Raw genomic sequence first — 16,449 nt, forward strand, 5'->3', positions numbered from 1 at the left:
CCTGCTGTTATATTAGAGCTATGAACTTTTTGAGGTACATGTATATGTCTATGTAGGAAAATTGATACATGACGTTAATATGAACATGTTTAACACCAGAAACACATGTATACATTGAAAGTAATTGAATTAAAGGTTTCAACATTTTACTTGTCATGTTTTGTTGTGATTCTCTTTCTTTCTTCCATACTTTGAAGCACACTAAAAATGGTGAAAAATGCAACTATTGAAGAATCATGAACATGAAAACTCTGCATTTATTTAAGGCATCAATTTGAATGTAACATCATTTAATAGTCTGTACAATGTTTCATATTTCATCAATGAATGAAACCACTCAACTTAAATATACTATCACACAAGCTAATTAAAAATGAAATACAACCAACAGTTAACAACTTTAATAACACCTAATTCCATACCCTTTTATACGGTAATACTGTAAGGTTTGAAACTCTTTGAAATATACATTTGATAGTACTTATACCTTTGATCTCCAATCAAATTATTATTATCCATAAAAAAACAGTATACAGTCATGTAGGTTGAATTGTACAAGATGTAAAAATATTTATTCACCCTGGACCACTAAACAACAGTTTTGTAACAGTTATAGAAATGGTACTGCTCTTCAAATAAAAACTCAACCTATACAAGTAACATGTATACAGATTGTACACATGTATATGTTTGGAAACTTTATTTGCATTCATGACATTTTGCAGAAGTTTCATCTGTATTATCTGGCTGAGTATTTCTTGATGGTCCTATCTGCAGCGTCTTTAAACTCGGTTATGTGTGAGTCCAGTTTTCGCTCCAGTTCCAGTCCGTGTTTCTCCTCTTCTGCAAGAAACCGAGCTGCCACCGAAGCCCTGGACTCGGGTCTGGACGGAACTGGGCTCTGGAAGAGATTTGAGAATTAAACTCTTTGGAATGAATTCAGGAGTGAGTGAATGAGAGATTCTTCAGTTGTGTCTAGCGTTGACATGCTCGGTTGATGTAAACTTAAGAGAGCTACCATACACAAAATCATACCATATAAAAACAATGAAACCAATAATACTACTAGTACATGTACCTCCATCCCTGATATGTAGGGTGACTCTCTTCCCTGACTGTCCTTGCGAGTTGGAGTTGCCCAGATGTGCTCCATGGGGCTCCCAGTGTGAACATCCTCTGCACCTGAAGATTAGGTTATACAGTGTTACATGTAGCTGTAGATAGCCTCGATGCCTGCTAGCTTAGCTTCAGTACGTTTTGTCACTTCCATGCTAAAAAGACTGGACTGAGTCCCACACACACTTTATATCCGAACAGACACACTGGCCAAACCTGAGTGGTGATATGGAGTCATCCATTCAGTAGAGGCCTTGCTCAGCATGCAACGGATGATAGAATCAGTGCAGCACAAGTCTTTTTTGGTAGAGAAGCAACAAAGAAGGTGTACTAAAAAAAAAGCTATAAAGGCTGGTAAGTTGTACAAAGTAGAATGCTGACAAATTTCTTCACCAAAAGATGAGAAATGATTGGATAAAACTCTATCTTTAGGTACAGTATAGTAGAGGGGATTCATTTCTCAAGCTAACCGACATCTCGCACACGCAGTCATCCCTCAGTAAGACATCTGGAGCCGCATAGTTCCCGTTTAGAACTTTTATTCAGCCTTGTCACACGACCAGTTTTGCCTGTGTGGCTTCTTCAAGTGTAAAGAGGCGAAACCCTCTATCTTCAGGTACATGTATACTTTACCTCTAAAGCTGACAACAGAGTCTGACTGTGATCCTCCCCTCCTCCTGCCTCCATCCAGCTCCTGCTCATATCGACCAATCGTAGTGTCCAGTTTATCCTGCAGGGCTCTCAGCTTCCTGTCACTCTCCTCCTGGATGCTGCGCACTCTTCTGTAGGCAGTACAAACAACGATATGATATACATTGCACACTGTACAGATTTTCAATGGGACATACATGTAACAAGTGCACACTGTACTCTTCTGTATGTATTACAAACAACATAAAGCTATATGTGATACACATGGGATATACATATTGCACAATATACCGATATTCAATGGGATGTACATTTGTATATATATATATCAAGCTTATAATATTAGATTTTGCACAAAAACCGTAAGATCAACATGACCATGTTAGCATATGCATAAATCAACAGGATTAAGATGTTCCCAAATCTGCCATAGACCAGAGGTGTCATGGTCATCAAGCTTCTACTAAGTTCTAGGGGCCTGACAATATAGTGGGAGGGATGTTGCAATGTAGACGGCCTAAAGTCGAACAATAAAAAAGGCAAACACATCCAAACCTGCCCAAGACAACCACTCAGGGGACTGGAGAAAAGCATGATGTATGTTGGGAAAAGAACTAATAGTCGACTAGAAGTAAACTTCAGCATGCACAAAACTGTAAGTAGAACCCCCTGACCTGTCCTCCTTAGTCCTGAGATCAGTGATAGCGCGCTGTGTCTGTCGGAGCGCGGCGCTGTACTTCTCCTGGTTGGTCTGTTCGCTCAGCTCCAGCTGGTCTCGCAGGGCTGACACATCCTCACGCAGACGCAGGTTCTCCTCCTGCAGACACAGACAAATAAATGGTTGACAGATCATAATAAGAAAATCGAGATTTCTGACTTTTACAATGTAAGTATTTTGGGTTCTTGTAACCTTCAAGTTCCCACCATTTCCTGTGTCTGACTTTTTGACCCCATCATTGTGCCTGTCACCCATTCATGTGCTTTCAAGTTCACCCCATTTACTGTGTCTGATCCTTTGACCTGTCCTTTTGCCTGTCAATCTTCCCCACCCACATGCTGAGTAAAATATTTACTAGCTAGTTGGTTTCAATACACCTTACTTGTTGTGAAGCTTACTTGGACCAGTGAGCAAGTTAAGAGCACATGTACAATTACCTGCTACATTCCAAGCAGAGAAAGTGTTAAACATGTCTTGATCACACATGATTTCAAGCTAAAGAATATTACCTCAAGTTTTGCCACAGAGGCAGAGTAACTTCCCTGTAGTTCAGTCAGCTTCACCTCAGCCTCTCTCAAGTCCTGGGGGAAAAGAATTAAAATTTTAATAAACACAGAACACTATGGAACAAAAAAAAGCCTGCATCTGTCATTATGAAGACTACGGCTTATTTTGTTTAAGTTAACCTAGACCTTTGTATACACGTACTTGTACCAGCTGATATTGTGTTTAGGTACATTTTAGCCTAATATACAAACATACATGTAGTAGTACTGCTTCCCCACCTTGGATGCTGATCTCTGGTCAGCCTGTGTCAGCTCTCTGAGGTGGCGATTTTCCAGTCGTAGAGCTTCCAGTTGGGCCATGGTCACCTACACACAACCAGCATATAAGTAAAACAGTCTACTGACTCAATATGATCACTAAGGCTAAACACAACCAAACCAGCATCCCAGTATGGTCAAAATTTGTCCAGTCCACCAGTTAAGTAGGGACAGTGCTGAGTTGTTTGTCCTCTGTTCAGGGAGTTTCAGCTTGTAAGCCCCCATGTTTTCGTTGCATGATCAATTACCATGGTTTCTTGTAATATTTGGTGGGGAAGAGTTTTAGAAATACCGGTAAGCTTCAGGGTACTTTACTTATTTTAGGCCTTCAATCTCATCATAATAGTTTCCTATGGGTAAAGGTTTTATCTATCCTAGCCTGAAGCAAAACACACCTGCAGCTCTGCTCCCTTCCTGTCCAGCCTATCGCTGGTGTCCCTGAGTTGTCGCTCCATGTGAGATGACTTCTCACTCAGCTCAGCGATGGACACGTCTCGCTGGTGCAGGTCGGCTGTCAGGTGGGACAGCTCGGCTCTCATCCCCTCCACCTCAGACACATGGGACTGCTCCTCCTGAGCTAACCTGCCCTGGGACTGCAACAAACATCTTTTATTCTAGATTAAGCCATAGGAGCCACTGTATTAGGATTAGATAAACATATAATTTAGAAATCAGAAAGTTCACCCCATTATTTTGGGTTACAAGCTAAGCTGTTTTTGGGTTACTTTGTGTTCTTTTGTCCTGCCAGTGACAGAGCAAGTTGATAGCACATGGGTGTGGGATGATTGACAGGAAGAAAAGGTCAAAAGGTCCGACATAGAATGGGGATGGTCACAAAACACAAAATACTTCCTTGAAGTCTGAAATATCTCTTGATTTCTTGTTCGAAATGTATAGGACGAATCTAATGAACAAGTAAATGACATTTTTTTCAAAGATTTTTAAAAGTGTTGTTTCACACATGTTGGTCAGAAGAGGACACATCTGTACACCTACCTTGTCCAGCTCCGTCTGTAGTTCCCTGAGCACAGTTCCCTCCAGTCTGCGGATCTCCTGTATCCTGCCTGTCAGCTCTGTGTTCAGGTGGGCAACCTCAGTCTGGGAGGACTGCAGACTACAGGGGGAGGGGGGCAGAGGCATTACTGAGTGTACATTCAATGATCTTTTATAAGCATGGCGGCAGAACATACTGTATCTGTGCGAAACCTGGATTTTTCACAGCTTCTCATGCGTTAGGTCAACGTTGCATCAGAATTTTGCCAAATATCTTTTAAGACACAACTACAGTAACTAGTATATACACAGAATGTCATTCTAAAAGAAGATGTCCTGCCACAGTGTTATTATTTATTTTTTATGCACAATACATTACAGATTTCACACAAGTGCAGTATGTTCTGACAACATGCCCATATTTTACAGCAAGAGCCTGGTCACGTGTACATCAGATCAGGAACCATACTAGTATAGCAGTACTAACACTAGTAACAGGAACAATTTTGATTGAAGGGTTGATTGATTGAATTATGGAACAGAACTAATTTAAGGCTAGTGATTGGTGAACTAAACAGTAACTCAACAAAATTATTGACAGTTAGACAAACTGATTGCGCTACTAGTAACTAAGGCTAACACTAACATCATTCTATATCTAATTTGATTAGGAATTTGTCATGCATTAGGAATTGTGGTGATTGCATGCTTTTACAAGTGATTGGTCGACTAAACTATCCCCAACTAAGTTGGACAAATTGATTGGGTTGACTAAGGCTAACACTACCAGCTACATCTAATTTGATCAGGAATTTGTCATGCAGTAGGATTTGTGGTGATTGTAGGATTATGCATGCTTTTACTAGTGATTGGTCGACTAAACTATCAACTGAATTATGGACAGTTGTTCAAACTCATTGGGCTAATTAGGCTACTTGCTACATCTAATTTGATTAGGAATTGCCATGCAATAGGATTTGTGGTGATTGTATGATAATGCATGCTTTTACTAGTGATTGGTCAACTAAACTAGCCTAAACTAAATAATCGACAGTGAGACGAATTGATTGGGCCAACTAAGACTAACACTAATGGCTACATCTACTTTGATTAAGAATTTGTCATGCATTAGATTGTGGTGATTGTATGATTATGCATGCTTTACGTGTAATTGGTTAACTAAACTATCCTCAACTAAGTTGGGATACTTTAGTTGTTACCAGCTACATAAAGCTAACACTAGAAGCTACATCCAATTTGATTAGGAATTTGTCATGCAGTGCAATTTGTGGTGATTGTATGATTATGTTACGTGCAGAGAGAGAGAATTTCATCATGCATGACTCTGTGACTGTACCTAGCTTGTAACCTGTCAACCTCCTCTCGGAGTCTCTGTTCATTTTTCCTGCAGGTTCTGCATAAGGACAGGAACACACAGCAACATGGAATTCAGTGTAGCCTTCCACTAAAGACTGGTATCCAGGCTAACTACTTATTATTTTGCCCTACATTACATCAATTCGTAACCTGAAAAAGCATCTATATATTCTGGCTGACTTGCAGGTAGCTGTAATGAAGTATAACAATGTTAGATTGCCAAGTAAATCTTTGTAATTGACAGACTTAAAAACTGTTTAAACTATTCTGCTGTGAAGAAAAAATTCTGAATTTTCTGTTAATAGGTACTCCAAATATAAACAAGAAAGACAAATATGGAAAGATTTTGTAGCTGTGTGTACCTGGCTTCTGACCTACAGCTACTGAGTTCTTCCCTGAGTTGGTTAAGTTCAGCTGCCTCTTCTTTCCTAGTAGCATCCTCTAGTGATCTGTGTTGAGAAAAAAGCATAATATTATTACCATCTTCCTTCATGTGTAGTGACATGTGTAGTGCTGTAACCTGTACTTGATGAGTTTGTCTTTCATGTGTAGGGACTCCTTCAGCATGTGTAGTGACATGTGTAGTGACATGTGTAGTGCCATGGGTAGTGCCATGTGTAGTGCCATGTGTAGTGACACATGTAGTGCTGTAACCCATACCTGATGAGTTTCTCCTTCATGTGTAGAGACTCCTCCAGCCACGCCATGTGTAGTGTGACGTGTAGTGCTGTGTACCTGATAAGTTTGTCCTTCATGTGTAGAGACTCCTCCAGACGTGACAGGTCCTTGCTGTGGTTCTTCTGGTCCCTCTCGGCAGCCTGGATGTGTAGTGGCATGTGTAGTGTCAGGTGTAGTGCCATGTTTAGTGGCATCTGGCGTGTGTAGTGAGATGTGTAGTGCCACATGTAGTGCAGTAACCCATACCTGATAAGTTTGTCCTTCATGTGTAGAGACTCCTCCAGCCGTGACAGGTCCTTGCTGTGGTTCTTCTGGTCCCTCTCAGCAGCCTGGATGTGTAGTGCCATGTGTAGTGCCATGTGTAGTGCCATGTGTAGTGTTGTGTTACCTGATAAGCTTGTCCTTCATGTGTAGAGACTCCTCCAGGCGTGACAGGTCCTTGCTGTGGTTCTTCTGGTCCCTCTCAGCAGCCTGGATGTGTAGCGGCATGTGTAGTGGCAGGTGTAGTGCTGTGTTACCTGATGAGTTTGTCCTTCATGTGTAGAGACTCCTCCAGCCGTGACAGGTCCTTGCTGTGGTTCTTCTGGTCCCTCTCGGCAGCCTGGATGTGTAGTGCCATGTGTAGTGCCATGTGTAGTGGCACGTGTAGTGAGATGTGTAGTGCTGTGTTACCTGATGAGTTTATCCTTCATGTGTAGAGACTCCTCCAGGCGTGACAGGTCCTTGCTGTGGTTCTTCTGGTCCCTCTCGGCAGCCTGGATGTGTAGTGCCATGTGTAGTGCCATGTGTAGTGCCATGTGTACAGCCATGTGTAGTGCTGTGTTACCTGATGAGTTTATCCTTCATGTGTAGAGACTCCTCCAGACGTGACAGGTCCTTGCTGTGGTTCTTCTGGTCCCTCTCAGCGGCCTGAATCAGGTCATCTCGGGACTGCAACTCCAGGTTCAGCCTCTTCACCTCGTCCTCCAGCCTCTACAGTAAGGCAACGAGTCGGGATATTTCTTCTGCTGTCATCATCATTATGATACATTGATACCATAGATCAATAGGCAGTTACTGTTAGTACAAAAAAACAAATTTTTTTCCTTGAAAACATTATCACCAAGTACAGCAGGGACATCTTTACTAGACTGGAGGTAGGCATACATGTACATGTACAAACCTTAAGGTATAAGTATGACAGTCACCTACTGGTACATGACATTGTACTTAGTCTAGTATTATCACAAGCACACTGGCAAACTGGCATCCAGGCTAAAGGTTGACCAGAGGGTTCAACACCAACTTTGATAATAATGTAATATATAAACTTCACATAATAAAGATAAGACATAGTACCCTGTTATCCCTCTGTGCCTTTCTTAGGTCTTCCCTCAACTGTTCGTTCTCCCCCAGGAGTTGGTCTTTAGAAGAAATGGTATCATCCAGCTCAGCCTACAAGGTTGGGTGTATTAAAGATGGAACTACAACTGGTTCACTGTGCACTGAGGCTAGATGTTACTGTAACAGTGTAAGTAACACCTAGTTCCAGTGAACAGTACATTTGTAAACCAGTCATATTAGCCCTGGTGAAGATGACAATGGTTGTAAATGAAAGAACTTCAATGCTTCACCAACCTAATGAAATTTTTAACATTTTCTTAATTGTTGTTGAAGATAACAGACGGACATCAAAACGTTGACTTGCATCAAACAAATGGTTGTGGATAGAGTAATTTTACTATTCAACAACAAAGAAACATCGGCAAGTGAATCATATATATGTACCTGGCGAAGGTTGATGAGATTACCTGAAAAGTTAAGGTGCACGAGTTCCTTTTTTTGTGTTGGAACTAAGCTCAAACTCTACAACTATGGATTCCACCAAGTTCACACAGATGAGCTTTCATTTAAACAAAGCAAGATGTAGAAAACCTTGGCCAAACCTTGAGTCTCTCCATAGTCGCCTTCTGCATGTTTATGTCATCGCGCGCCCGCTCCAGCTGTTCTGTCACCTGGGACAGCTGCACCTGGTGAGTCGACTTGTAACACTGGCTCTGTTGCTATGGCAACAGATGTAAATCCTAATTATAAGAAAAAGGTGTGACAAACCTTGAGTCTCTCCATGGTCTCCTCCTGCATATTGATGTCATCGCGCGCCCGCTCCAGCTGTTCTGTCACCTGGGACAGCTGCACCTGGTGAGTCGACTCCACACTCTCCAACATCTGCCTCCGCTTGTTCAGCTGCGACTGGTAACTCAGGCTCTGTTGCTATGGCAACAGACAAGTCATATTAAGAAACTAGATCTTGAGAATATATGATTATCTGATATCATTAGACAATGCTAAATAGTAATAGGCTTTAAGGGAGCATCTTCATAAATCTGGAGGAGGTTGTTAGCTGCACCAGCTGCACCTGGTGAGTCGACTCCACACTCTCCATCATCTGCCGGCGCTTGTTCAGTTGAGACTGGTAACTCAGGCTCTGTTGCTATGGCAACAGATGTACGTTATAAGAAATTGGTTATTGAGAATACTAAGTATACTTCATTGCACAACAATTGTACAAGGTGCAAAGTAAGGTAAAAAATGGGATTCACTGATGGAAAATGCTTTTAGTGCTTGTTTTGTATAGTAGGATCTACAAGGATGGCTCAACCAACGGGTGGAATGTAAAAAATAAAGAGACAGTTCACGTAGCTTGCTTTGGGCTATTTCAAACGCTTCAAGGATGAAATGATGATGAAAATGTGCTAAGAAATGGCATGTGCGCAAAGTAAATGTCAATAGCAGACAGATTTTCTCATCAGTATAATATTTCTATTTCACTGCCCTAAAATTGCATTGGGTGCCTTTAAGAATAGTTTAGTCTCCACAGCATATGAACCTACCTGCATGTGTTCACACTTCTCTGCCAGAGTCTTTCTCTGTGCCTCCAGACTCTGGATCTGACCTTGGAGTGACCTTCGTTGGCTGTCCCAGTCCTTCCCGCGCCCACGATAATCCTACAAGCGTATAATGGGACAAGCGATTTACTAACATGTTGTATCTTGTCATCGGGATTGGATCATGAATTCACTCAGTGACCTCTAGACACTGAAGGTGTTAGCAGTGGAAAAAGATGGATGGGCACTGCCTACCAATACTGTGCCTTAGACACAGTTTGTTGATCAAGAACCCACTGCTATTGCAGATTCAAAATGGCTATGGGACTACCTTAAACCTTTTTATGGAAATACCTTTTGGACATGTTGTGTCTGGCATCAGGATTGGATGAACTTACTCAGTCCATTTTGAAGTGACTTAGACATTCAGATAGCTGCTTAATGCTGAAAGAGGCATTTTATTCCAGTATGTAGTAACTTTGTACACAGATACATTGTGCCATTCTGTTCTTCATTTCTCACCTCTACTTTGGTTCTAAGTGCCTCTATCTCTGTCCTGCTGTCCCTCAGCTCAGCCGCCAGTCTGTCCTTCTCCACACTCGACCCTGATGACCTCTTCAGCTGGTGCCGCTGAAGCTTCTCATACTTGGTCTTCAAGTTGGTCAGCTGTGTCAAGAAGGGAGAGCTTTTATAAGTATAATAAAAAATTAGTTCAAAATTGTTTCTTAAACTTAACTTAAAAACTCCTTAATCTATTACAGGCATATATCTTAAAGATGGTGTGTTATGCCAAAGGGCAGTTATACTGGCTATCAAGATACAGATACAGAAGTTTATATAGTCATACACCTACACCTATACTTACACTTACGAACTGACAGTAACATTAAATTGCTGTCTTTGCTGAACTTTATGAATATCATAAGTGTATAGTTCCCCTTCCCTGTTTCTGACTCACCTCATTCCTCAGTCCTGACACCTGCTGCTCATATTGAGCCACCAGGTCCCGCTGGGCTCTCTCAAACCCTTCCAACTGCTGACGCAAATTACCGATCTGGAAAAAAGGGTGGATGATTCACTTCTCAACAATCTTATTGCTTTTTATCGTTTATCGTATCTAGCCGGTTCTCAGCCCATGTTGCTTGGCTTCCAGTGTGGCCCCCCTTGTGCCTGACATCCAGATTTCAAGTAGGTAAACAAAGACTTAAACAAACAAACAAACAAACAGTACCTCCTGGTGCTTGGCCTCCAGTGTGGCCCTCTGCATGAGAACTTCCTTGTCCCTGACGTCCAGTTTGACCTGTACAGCCTGTAGTTCTCTCTCCCACTCCGCCTTCTTACTGTTCCCCAAGTAAACAAACAAACAAATAGTACCTCCTGATGCTTGGCCTCCAGTGTGGCCCTCTGCATGAGAACTTCCTTGTCCCTGACGTCCAGTTTAACCTGTACAGCCTGTAGTTCTCTCTCCCACTCCGCCTTCTTACTGTTCCCCAAGTAAACAAAAACAAACAACAAACAGCGTACCTCCTGGTGCTTGGCCTCCAGTGTGGCCCTCTGCATGAGAACTTCCTTGTCCCTAACGTCCAGTTTAACCTGTACAGCCTGCAGTTCTCTCTCCCACTCCGCCTTCTTACTGTTCCCCAAGTAAACAAAAACAAACAAACAAACAAACAGCGTACCTCCTGATGCTTGGCCTCCAGTGTGGCCCTCTGCATGAGAACTTCCTTGTCCCTGACGTCCAGTTTAACCTGTACAGCCTGTAGTTCTCTCTCCCACTCCGCCTTCTTACTGTTGACCATGATGTCGATCTGCCGCATCAGTTCCTGAAGCTCCGACTGGCAGGAGGTCACAGTACTGGGGAGGCTGCAGGGGACAGACAGGCATCACAATGAACATCAGAGAATGGACAAATACTAGTATTGAACTTAACGTGTGAAATTTACAGAGAAAGGTGGAGAATAGTGGTTGTCTGATCTGATCAGTTGTGGACTTGTGGCGTCCCAACGGTTGAATAATTAGACTAAGGATGTGTATGCTTTCTTTAAGTGAAGGAATGACTTTTGTTGTACATTTCTGCCTTTAACTTTAAGGAACTCTAGGAAAAATCTTTAGAAGAAGATAATTCAAGTCGTTGACAGATTGTCATGATCAGATGACAATTATGCAAATCAGATCTTATTTTATAATTAATGAGGAAAGTTTACACTTACGACATTCCAGCCTGCCTCTCCAGTCCCTGTAAAAGTGCCCTCTGGTCCATGTTGTGTCACTTTCAGCAATCACCGTTCATGAAACCAATGACACCTGTAAAAGTTAGAAGAATAAAAAAACAAGATTTATGGAAAAGGCTGAGCTGCCTAGAATGCCAGGCTACAATAGACATGCTACCCTTTCTGAGTCCCAATGAGATTTGGCCTCTGATATGGAATTTCCTTGACCAAGAACTGCCCCCCCCCAAGAAAATGGCAAGCCCATCCTTTTCCGTAAACCCAAAGAAAAAGTGTCTGAAAATTATGTTTGTTGATAAAGCTTACAACTCTTAATTCATCTTGTCTTTGTTTCTTTGAAGGACACTTAATTACCATAACCTGTTAACAGTTGTTACAGAGCTATGGAGTCCGCCTGTTCTTTTGTTTCTAAGGACGCTACACATGATCAACATGATAAGAACTAGAAACTTTTTAACTCGAAGTGCTTTAGCAAAGAGACCACAAGTCTACCTTCAAACAGCGATTTTATAACCATTTCCTGTCTCTAATCTAGTCTAAATAGTCTCAAATAAATATGACAACGACTGAGATTCTAAAATTTTATCCTAAGGGTGTCAAAATAAGATTTTAAGCGACCAAATCTAACCTGACTTACGTCTCTGTGCATTTCGAACTCGGACCTCCCTCCAAATCCGCTAAGACTCATGGGAAAACAATATAGGAGGGCTACACTTTCAACAAAGGGGTGTTTGAAATCAATAGATTTCATAGAAATAAAATTGAATTGAATAGTTACATCTTTTATATTCATAACAAAGATATATGAATAGGTTTATTTTTGTAAAAAATATGTATCATAAGGCCTCTAATGATGTCAAAACAAATGTTTATAAAATTTGCCTCTGTTTTAGTGGCATCGGCTAACCGTCGTAAACTATTGCCGTAAAACGGCACGTGTGGTCACAGGACTTCCGGGTTCAATTTTTGAGGGGAATCGTTGCTTTTTTTTTGCAAATTTTCTTTACGTTTTTGCTGAATTAGTGGCGAGCAGACTCCTGAACATGCTTCTAGTGTTAGCAGACGAGCATAAGGAGCATCTAGGCTTCTTGAATGAAGTCGAGGTGGAAGGTATGTATTGCAAAATCATTTTCAATTTAAGTTGCCTGAGGCTATTGACAGGATCGTCCTGTCAATAGCAGAAAATATTGCACTGCTGACAGGATCGTCCTGTCAATAGCAGAAAATATTGCACTGCTGACAGGACGATCCTGTCAATAGCAGAAAATATTGCACTGCTGACAGGACGATCCTGTCAATAACAGGAAATACTGCATTGCTGACAGGATCGTCCTGTCAGCAGTGCCATTTTTGACACTGTTGACAGGATCGTCCTGTCAGCAGTGCCATTTTTGGCACTATTGACAGGATTTTTTAAATCTTCCATTTTGGGCTCTATTGACATGATTTCTTCTTTGTTTTCACTTTTTAACCAGTCAGAAGGCATATGCTACTGTACTGCAGATTAGGCGTTTCACGATGGCGGCTATCATCACGTTAACAGTTACTAGTATCAATACAGAGTACTCCAGCAGATATATGTCAAAACTGGACATGTTCAAAATATAAATACAAGCGAATTTCATGCATAAGCTGTCTGAAATACGAAGGCGGTTACATAAGATGAAGACAATAAAAAAGACAAAAAGAAGTTGATCTCTATCCATTATTTATTCTTTCAACAACTTCGAAATCAAATGGAACAAATCCAGGAAAGTACCGCTGGTGTGGCCTGTTCAGCTAGCCGGCCCGCTAACAACAACAGCCCCCTGGCGCGCGTATCCAGCTGGCCACCGAATTTTACCGGCCCCACTGGGCCCCACAGTACCGGCAAAGGCACGCTGCAGGGCCTGGCACGCTGGTTAGTGTTACTGGGGGGCGGGTTGTTGTGTTGCTGTTAGCACGCCTGGCGGTTAACCCTGGGTGCCCCAGAGTCCGGCGTTTATTTGGCGATAGATTTCGGGAGAAACCGTATTTGCCCGCTACCATTATCCACCCAAACCCCTTCGTCCACGCGAAGCCCTCTATATAAACGCCTCATGCGGGAGGAGATATTCAGAATTTAGACCCAGTGTGCCAAGTAGGTCTGCCGGGAGTATGGCTTCAGTTACTTGCTCAAGTTGCTGAAGGCATGACGAATTCACAGTAAAATCATTTGCGTTCCTTGTTGCACTCTTTTAAATGTTTTGTATAATCATAAAATATCTTTTTATGTTTTCTTGCAGTTGTGAAAGAGTTCTGTAGAATAGCCATGGAGTTACTTGCTCAAGTTGCTGAAGGCATGACGAATTCACAGTAAAATCATTTGCGTTCCTTGTTGCACTCTTTTAAATGTTTTGTATAATCATAAAATATCTTTTTATGTTTTCTTGCAGTTGTGAAAGAGTTCTGTAGAATAGCCATGGAGTTCATCCGGTCTGGACCAAACCCCAAACTCTACCAGTCAGCAGCACGTAAGAAAGTTATACTGTATACATGTAGAAACTTAGTATAACTTAGTTTATATTATCATTAAGTTGCTGAATGCAACTCATAACCTCTTTGGTCAGAATAGATAAAATCCTAAGAATGTACAAGGAGTAAAAATGCAAAGGAAATGCATGTTCATGATCATCAAGTAAAAGATTTTCACTCTGTTTTTTTATGTAATATTCAAACCTTATCAAAACCATTTCTTTCACTGTAGAAAAACTTGGAGTTGCATCAGAAACAGTACAGCATGGAGTAGAAGGACTGATGTTCTTACTGACAGAGTCAGCTAGGTACATGGTAAGTACAGGCGTCAATAGGAACATGGTAAGAGCTTGTGGCACCTCTCACACTGGAGAGCCATTCGCATTGGCTGGGGTAAATTTAGACTGTAACAGGCTTTGGGAAGTGGCTGGAAAGTGTAGAAATTGGCCAAATGATAGATGATATGCCAGGGGAGTTGCTAGATGTGTTGCTAGCTTGCTGCTCCCAAAGTTCTCATCCACTAGGATTAGGATTGGGATTTAGTCATGCTAGGCTAGTACTAGAGCTTCTATAAAAGTATGATGTAGTCAAACTGTCATAAAGCATGTCTTTCACATTGCATTTACATGTGTATTTTCATCTTTATCTTCCTGTCAGATTTCAGAGATAGATTTCCAGGACTCCATCATGACGCTGGGGTTCAGTGATGACCTGCGCTCGGTGCTGCTGCAGCTGTACTTGAGTAACCGTGGGGAGATCAGGACTGTTCTGTCTGAGATGAGCATGGACCTGCCACACTATCACAACCTGGAGTGGAGGCTCGAGGTCACGGTGAGGGGCAAAAAGAAAAACTCTTTTTGTGTTGTGGCATGTTTCTGTAAACCATGTTTAGGTGTAACATACTAGTTTTGTATGTCAATGAAGGTTAGACATCCAGGTAATAAGATATCGGTACACAAGAAACTGAAAATCGTGGTGAGGGACAAACGTCACTTGTTTGTTTTGCGTAACTGAGTTCAAACACTTAGCAGCTAATCAGGTCCAAAGGTTTTGTCCTTCCCCTTGAGTATCTTGATGTCCTCTAGGATAATACATGTATGTAAAGCTGAAGGTCCCTTGTCATGACTGAAGCATGTTAAAGAAGCCAATACACTCCATGAAAAGACTACAACTCAGCACAAGAAACTGTGAAGTAACAATAAGTGTTCAGTATTGTGTTTTCAGCACCAAGGACAGGTATGCTTCCTTATTGCATTTTTCATCTTCTGCTGTTTCAGGTTGCTGGTAGGACTCTGAGACACCAGGTTACCCCCAGGCTTATGATGAAACTGCACACCCAGGACTCAGGTAAAATACTACAAATTATGTAGTTGAAGTATAGTACGTACATTTTTCACCCCCTCACTTACATGTACTTTTACTACTAGCTTTGCACTCTTTTTTCTCACTTGAGGGAGCTAACACTATTTTATCATACAATAGAAACAAATACTTGTTTGTTTCACAATCTGTGTCAAGGGCTGAGTGGACTCCTCCCAAGAGCTCAAGCTTGTGGCCATACATATAGACAGTCCTCAGTCTGGTAATATTTGGTATGTCTTAATTCAAAGAAAGATCAATTCAACAGGATTAAGATGTTCCCAGTTCTCCTGACTTAGAAGTGTTGGCCACCAAGCTTTTAGTAACCTTACCCACCTAAGATAGGGCTGCTTGAAGCATTATTTAACCAGCCAATGACTACCTTATGTTATGTAATAATCCAAAGTCTATTGCTTGTCTGCTGTAGGTGAGAAGGATGTCCAGGTGCTGCAGACAGACCCTGTCAACCTGCTGCACCTCACACAGGTGCTAGAGGGCGCTCTTTCGGAGATGAAGTCCACCCACTGCAGACGGATCGTCAGGAACATAAAATAATAAAGTCTACATCTATGCTAACAATAAGCTAAGCTAGCTACACTGTGACATTGGTATTTTCTAGCCGACACTCACACATTGAACTGTATGATAACAAAATAAAATTTCCAATGTAAAGAATATTGTCTTTTCTGGTTTTGACAGATAAACATAATGTAAGTAATAGGTAAGAATTTGTCTACAATAACATTTCCCATCAAAACAAGCAGAAAAGGATTTCACAGAAACACAGATTGTCAGGAACATAAGTCTGCAGCTCATGCATTTATTACAGATCTCTCTAATGATTGTTAAAGTGATCAGTGCTAATTTTCAGGTACATGAATGTGCTTTTCTAATTTTAGAGGCTTGATGGTTTCAATGTTAAGCCCTTAATAAAGTCATGAAAACACAGAAGTGATTGTTCGAATTGTTCACTGCAATGGATGGATGGTAGCTCTTTATTTGTGTATATGAGAACGCATTTTGATTTGTTCACAGATTTACCAATCTAGATATAATATCAGATTGTTCTTGATGATACCACAAGCCTTTTTGTGGTAGAAGCCGTAGGTATTTTAATGCCTGATTATGTTTTGTGAGAAATGTCCATG

The 16,449-nt window shown here is 41.4% G+C and overlaps 2 protein-coding genes across 2 annotated transcripts; one reads left to right on the top strand and one right to left on the bottom strand.

Annotated features, from left to right (window-relative positions):
• Positions 1-251: 251 nt before the first annotated feature.
• LOC109480883 (centrosomal protein of 63 kDa-like) lies at positions 252-11,292 on the bottom strand. Its single transcript, XM_019783216.1, has 21 exons — positions 11,280-11,292; positions 11,136-11,145; positions 10,901-11,084; positions 10,180-10,275; positions 9,744-9,887; positions 9,228-9,341; positions 8,449-8,607; positions 7,696-7,791; positions 7,184-7,329; positions 6,876-7,043; positions 6,415-6,759; positions 6,042-6,128; positions 5,660-5,716; positions 4,306-4,423; positions 3,705-3,902; positions 3,271-3,357; positions 2,995-3,066; positions 2,442-2,584; positions 1,750-1,898; positions 1,079-1,182; positions 252-901 (listed from the first exon to the last, which is right to left on the bottom strand). Exons 1-21 carry the CDS (start codon positions 11,290-11,292, stop codon positions 740-742), a joined length of 2,652 nt encoding a protein of 883 aa, XP_019638775.1. The 3' UTR covers positions 252-739.
• Positions 11,293-12,399: 1,107 nt separating this feature from the next.
• On the top strand, positions 12,400-16,419 carry LOC109481539 (COMM domain-containing protein 2-like). Its single transcript, XM_019784126.1, has 6 exons — positions 12,400-12,559; positions 13,864-13,941; positions 14,175-14,257; positions 14,600-14,773; positions 15,220-15,289; positions 15,729-16,419. The coding sequence occupies exons 1-6, from the start codon at positions 12,493-12,495 to the stop codon at positions 15,854-15,856; spliced, it is 600 nt and encodes a 199-aa protein (XP_019639685.1). The 5' UTR covers positions 12,400-12,492; the 3' UTR covers positions 15,857-16,419.
• The last annotated feature ends 30 nt before the right edge of the window (positions 16,420-16,449 follow it).

The sequence above is a fragment of the Branchiostoma belcheri genome, unplaced genomic scaffold, assembly GCF_001625305.1.
Source record: "Branchiostoma belcheri isolate BF01 breed outbred unplaced genomic scaffold, Haploidv18h27 scaffold109, whole genome shotgun sequence".
NCBI classification, from domain to species: Eukaryota; Metazoa; Chordata; class Leptocardii; order Amphioxiformes; family Branchiostomatidae; genus Branchiostoma; species Branchiostoma belcheri.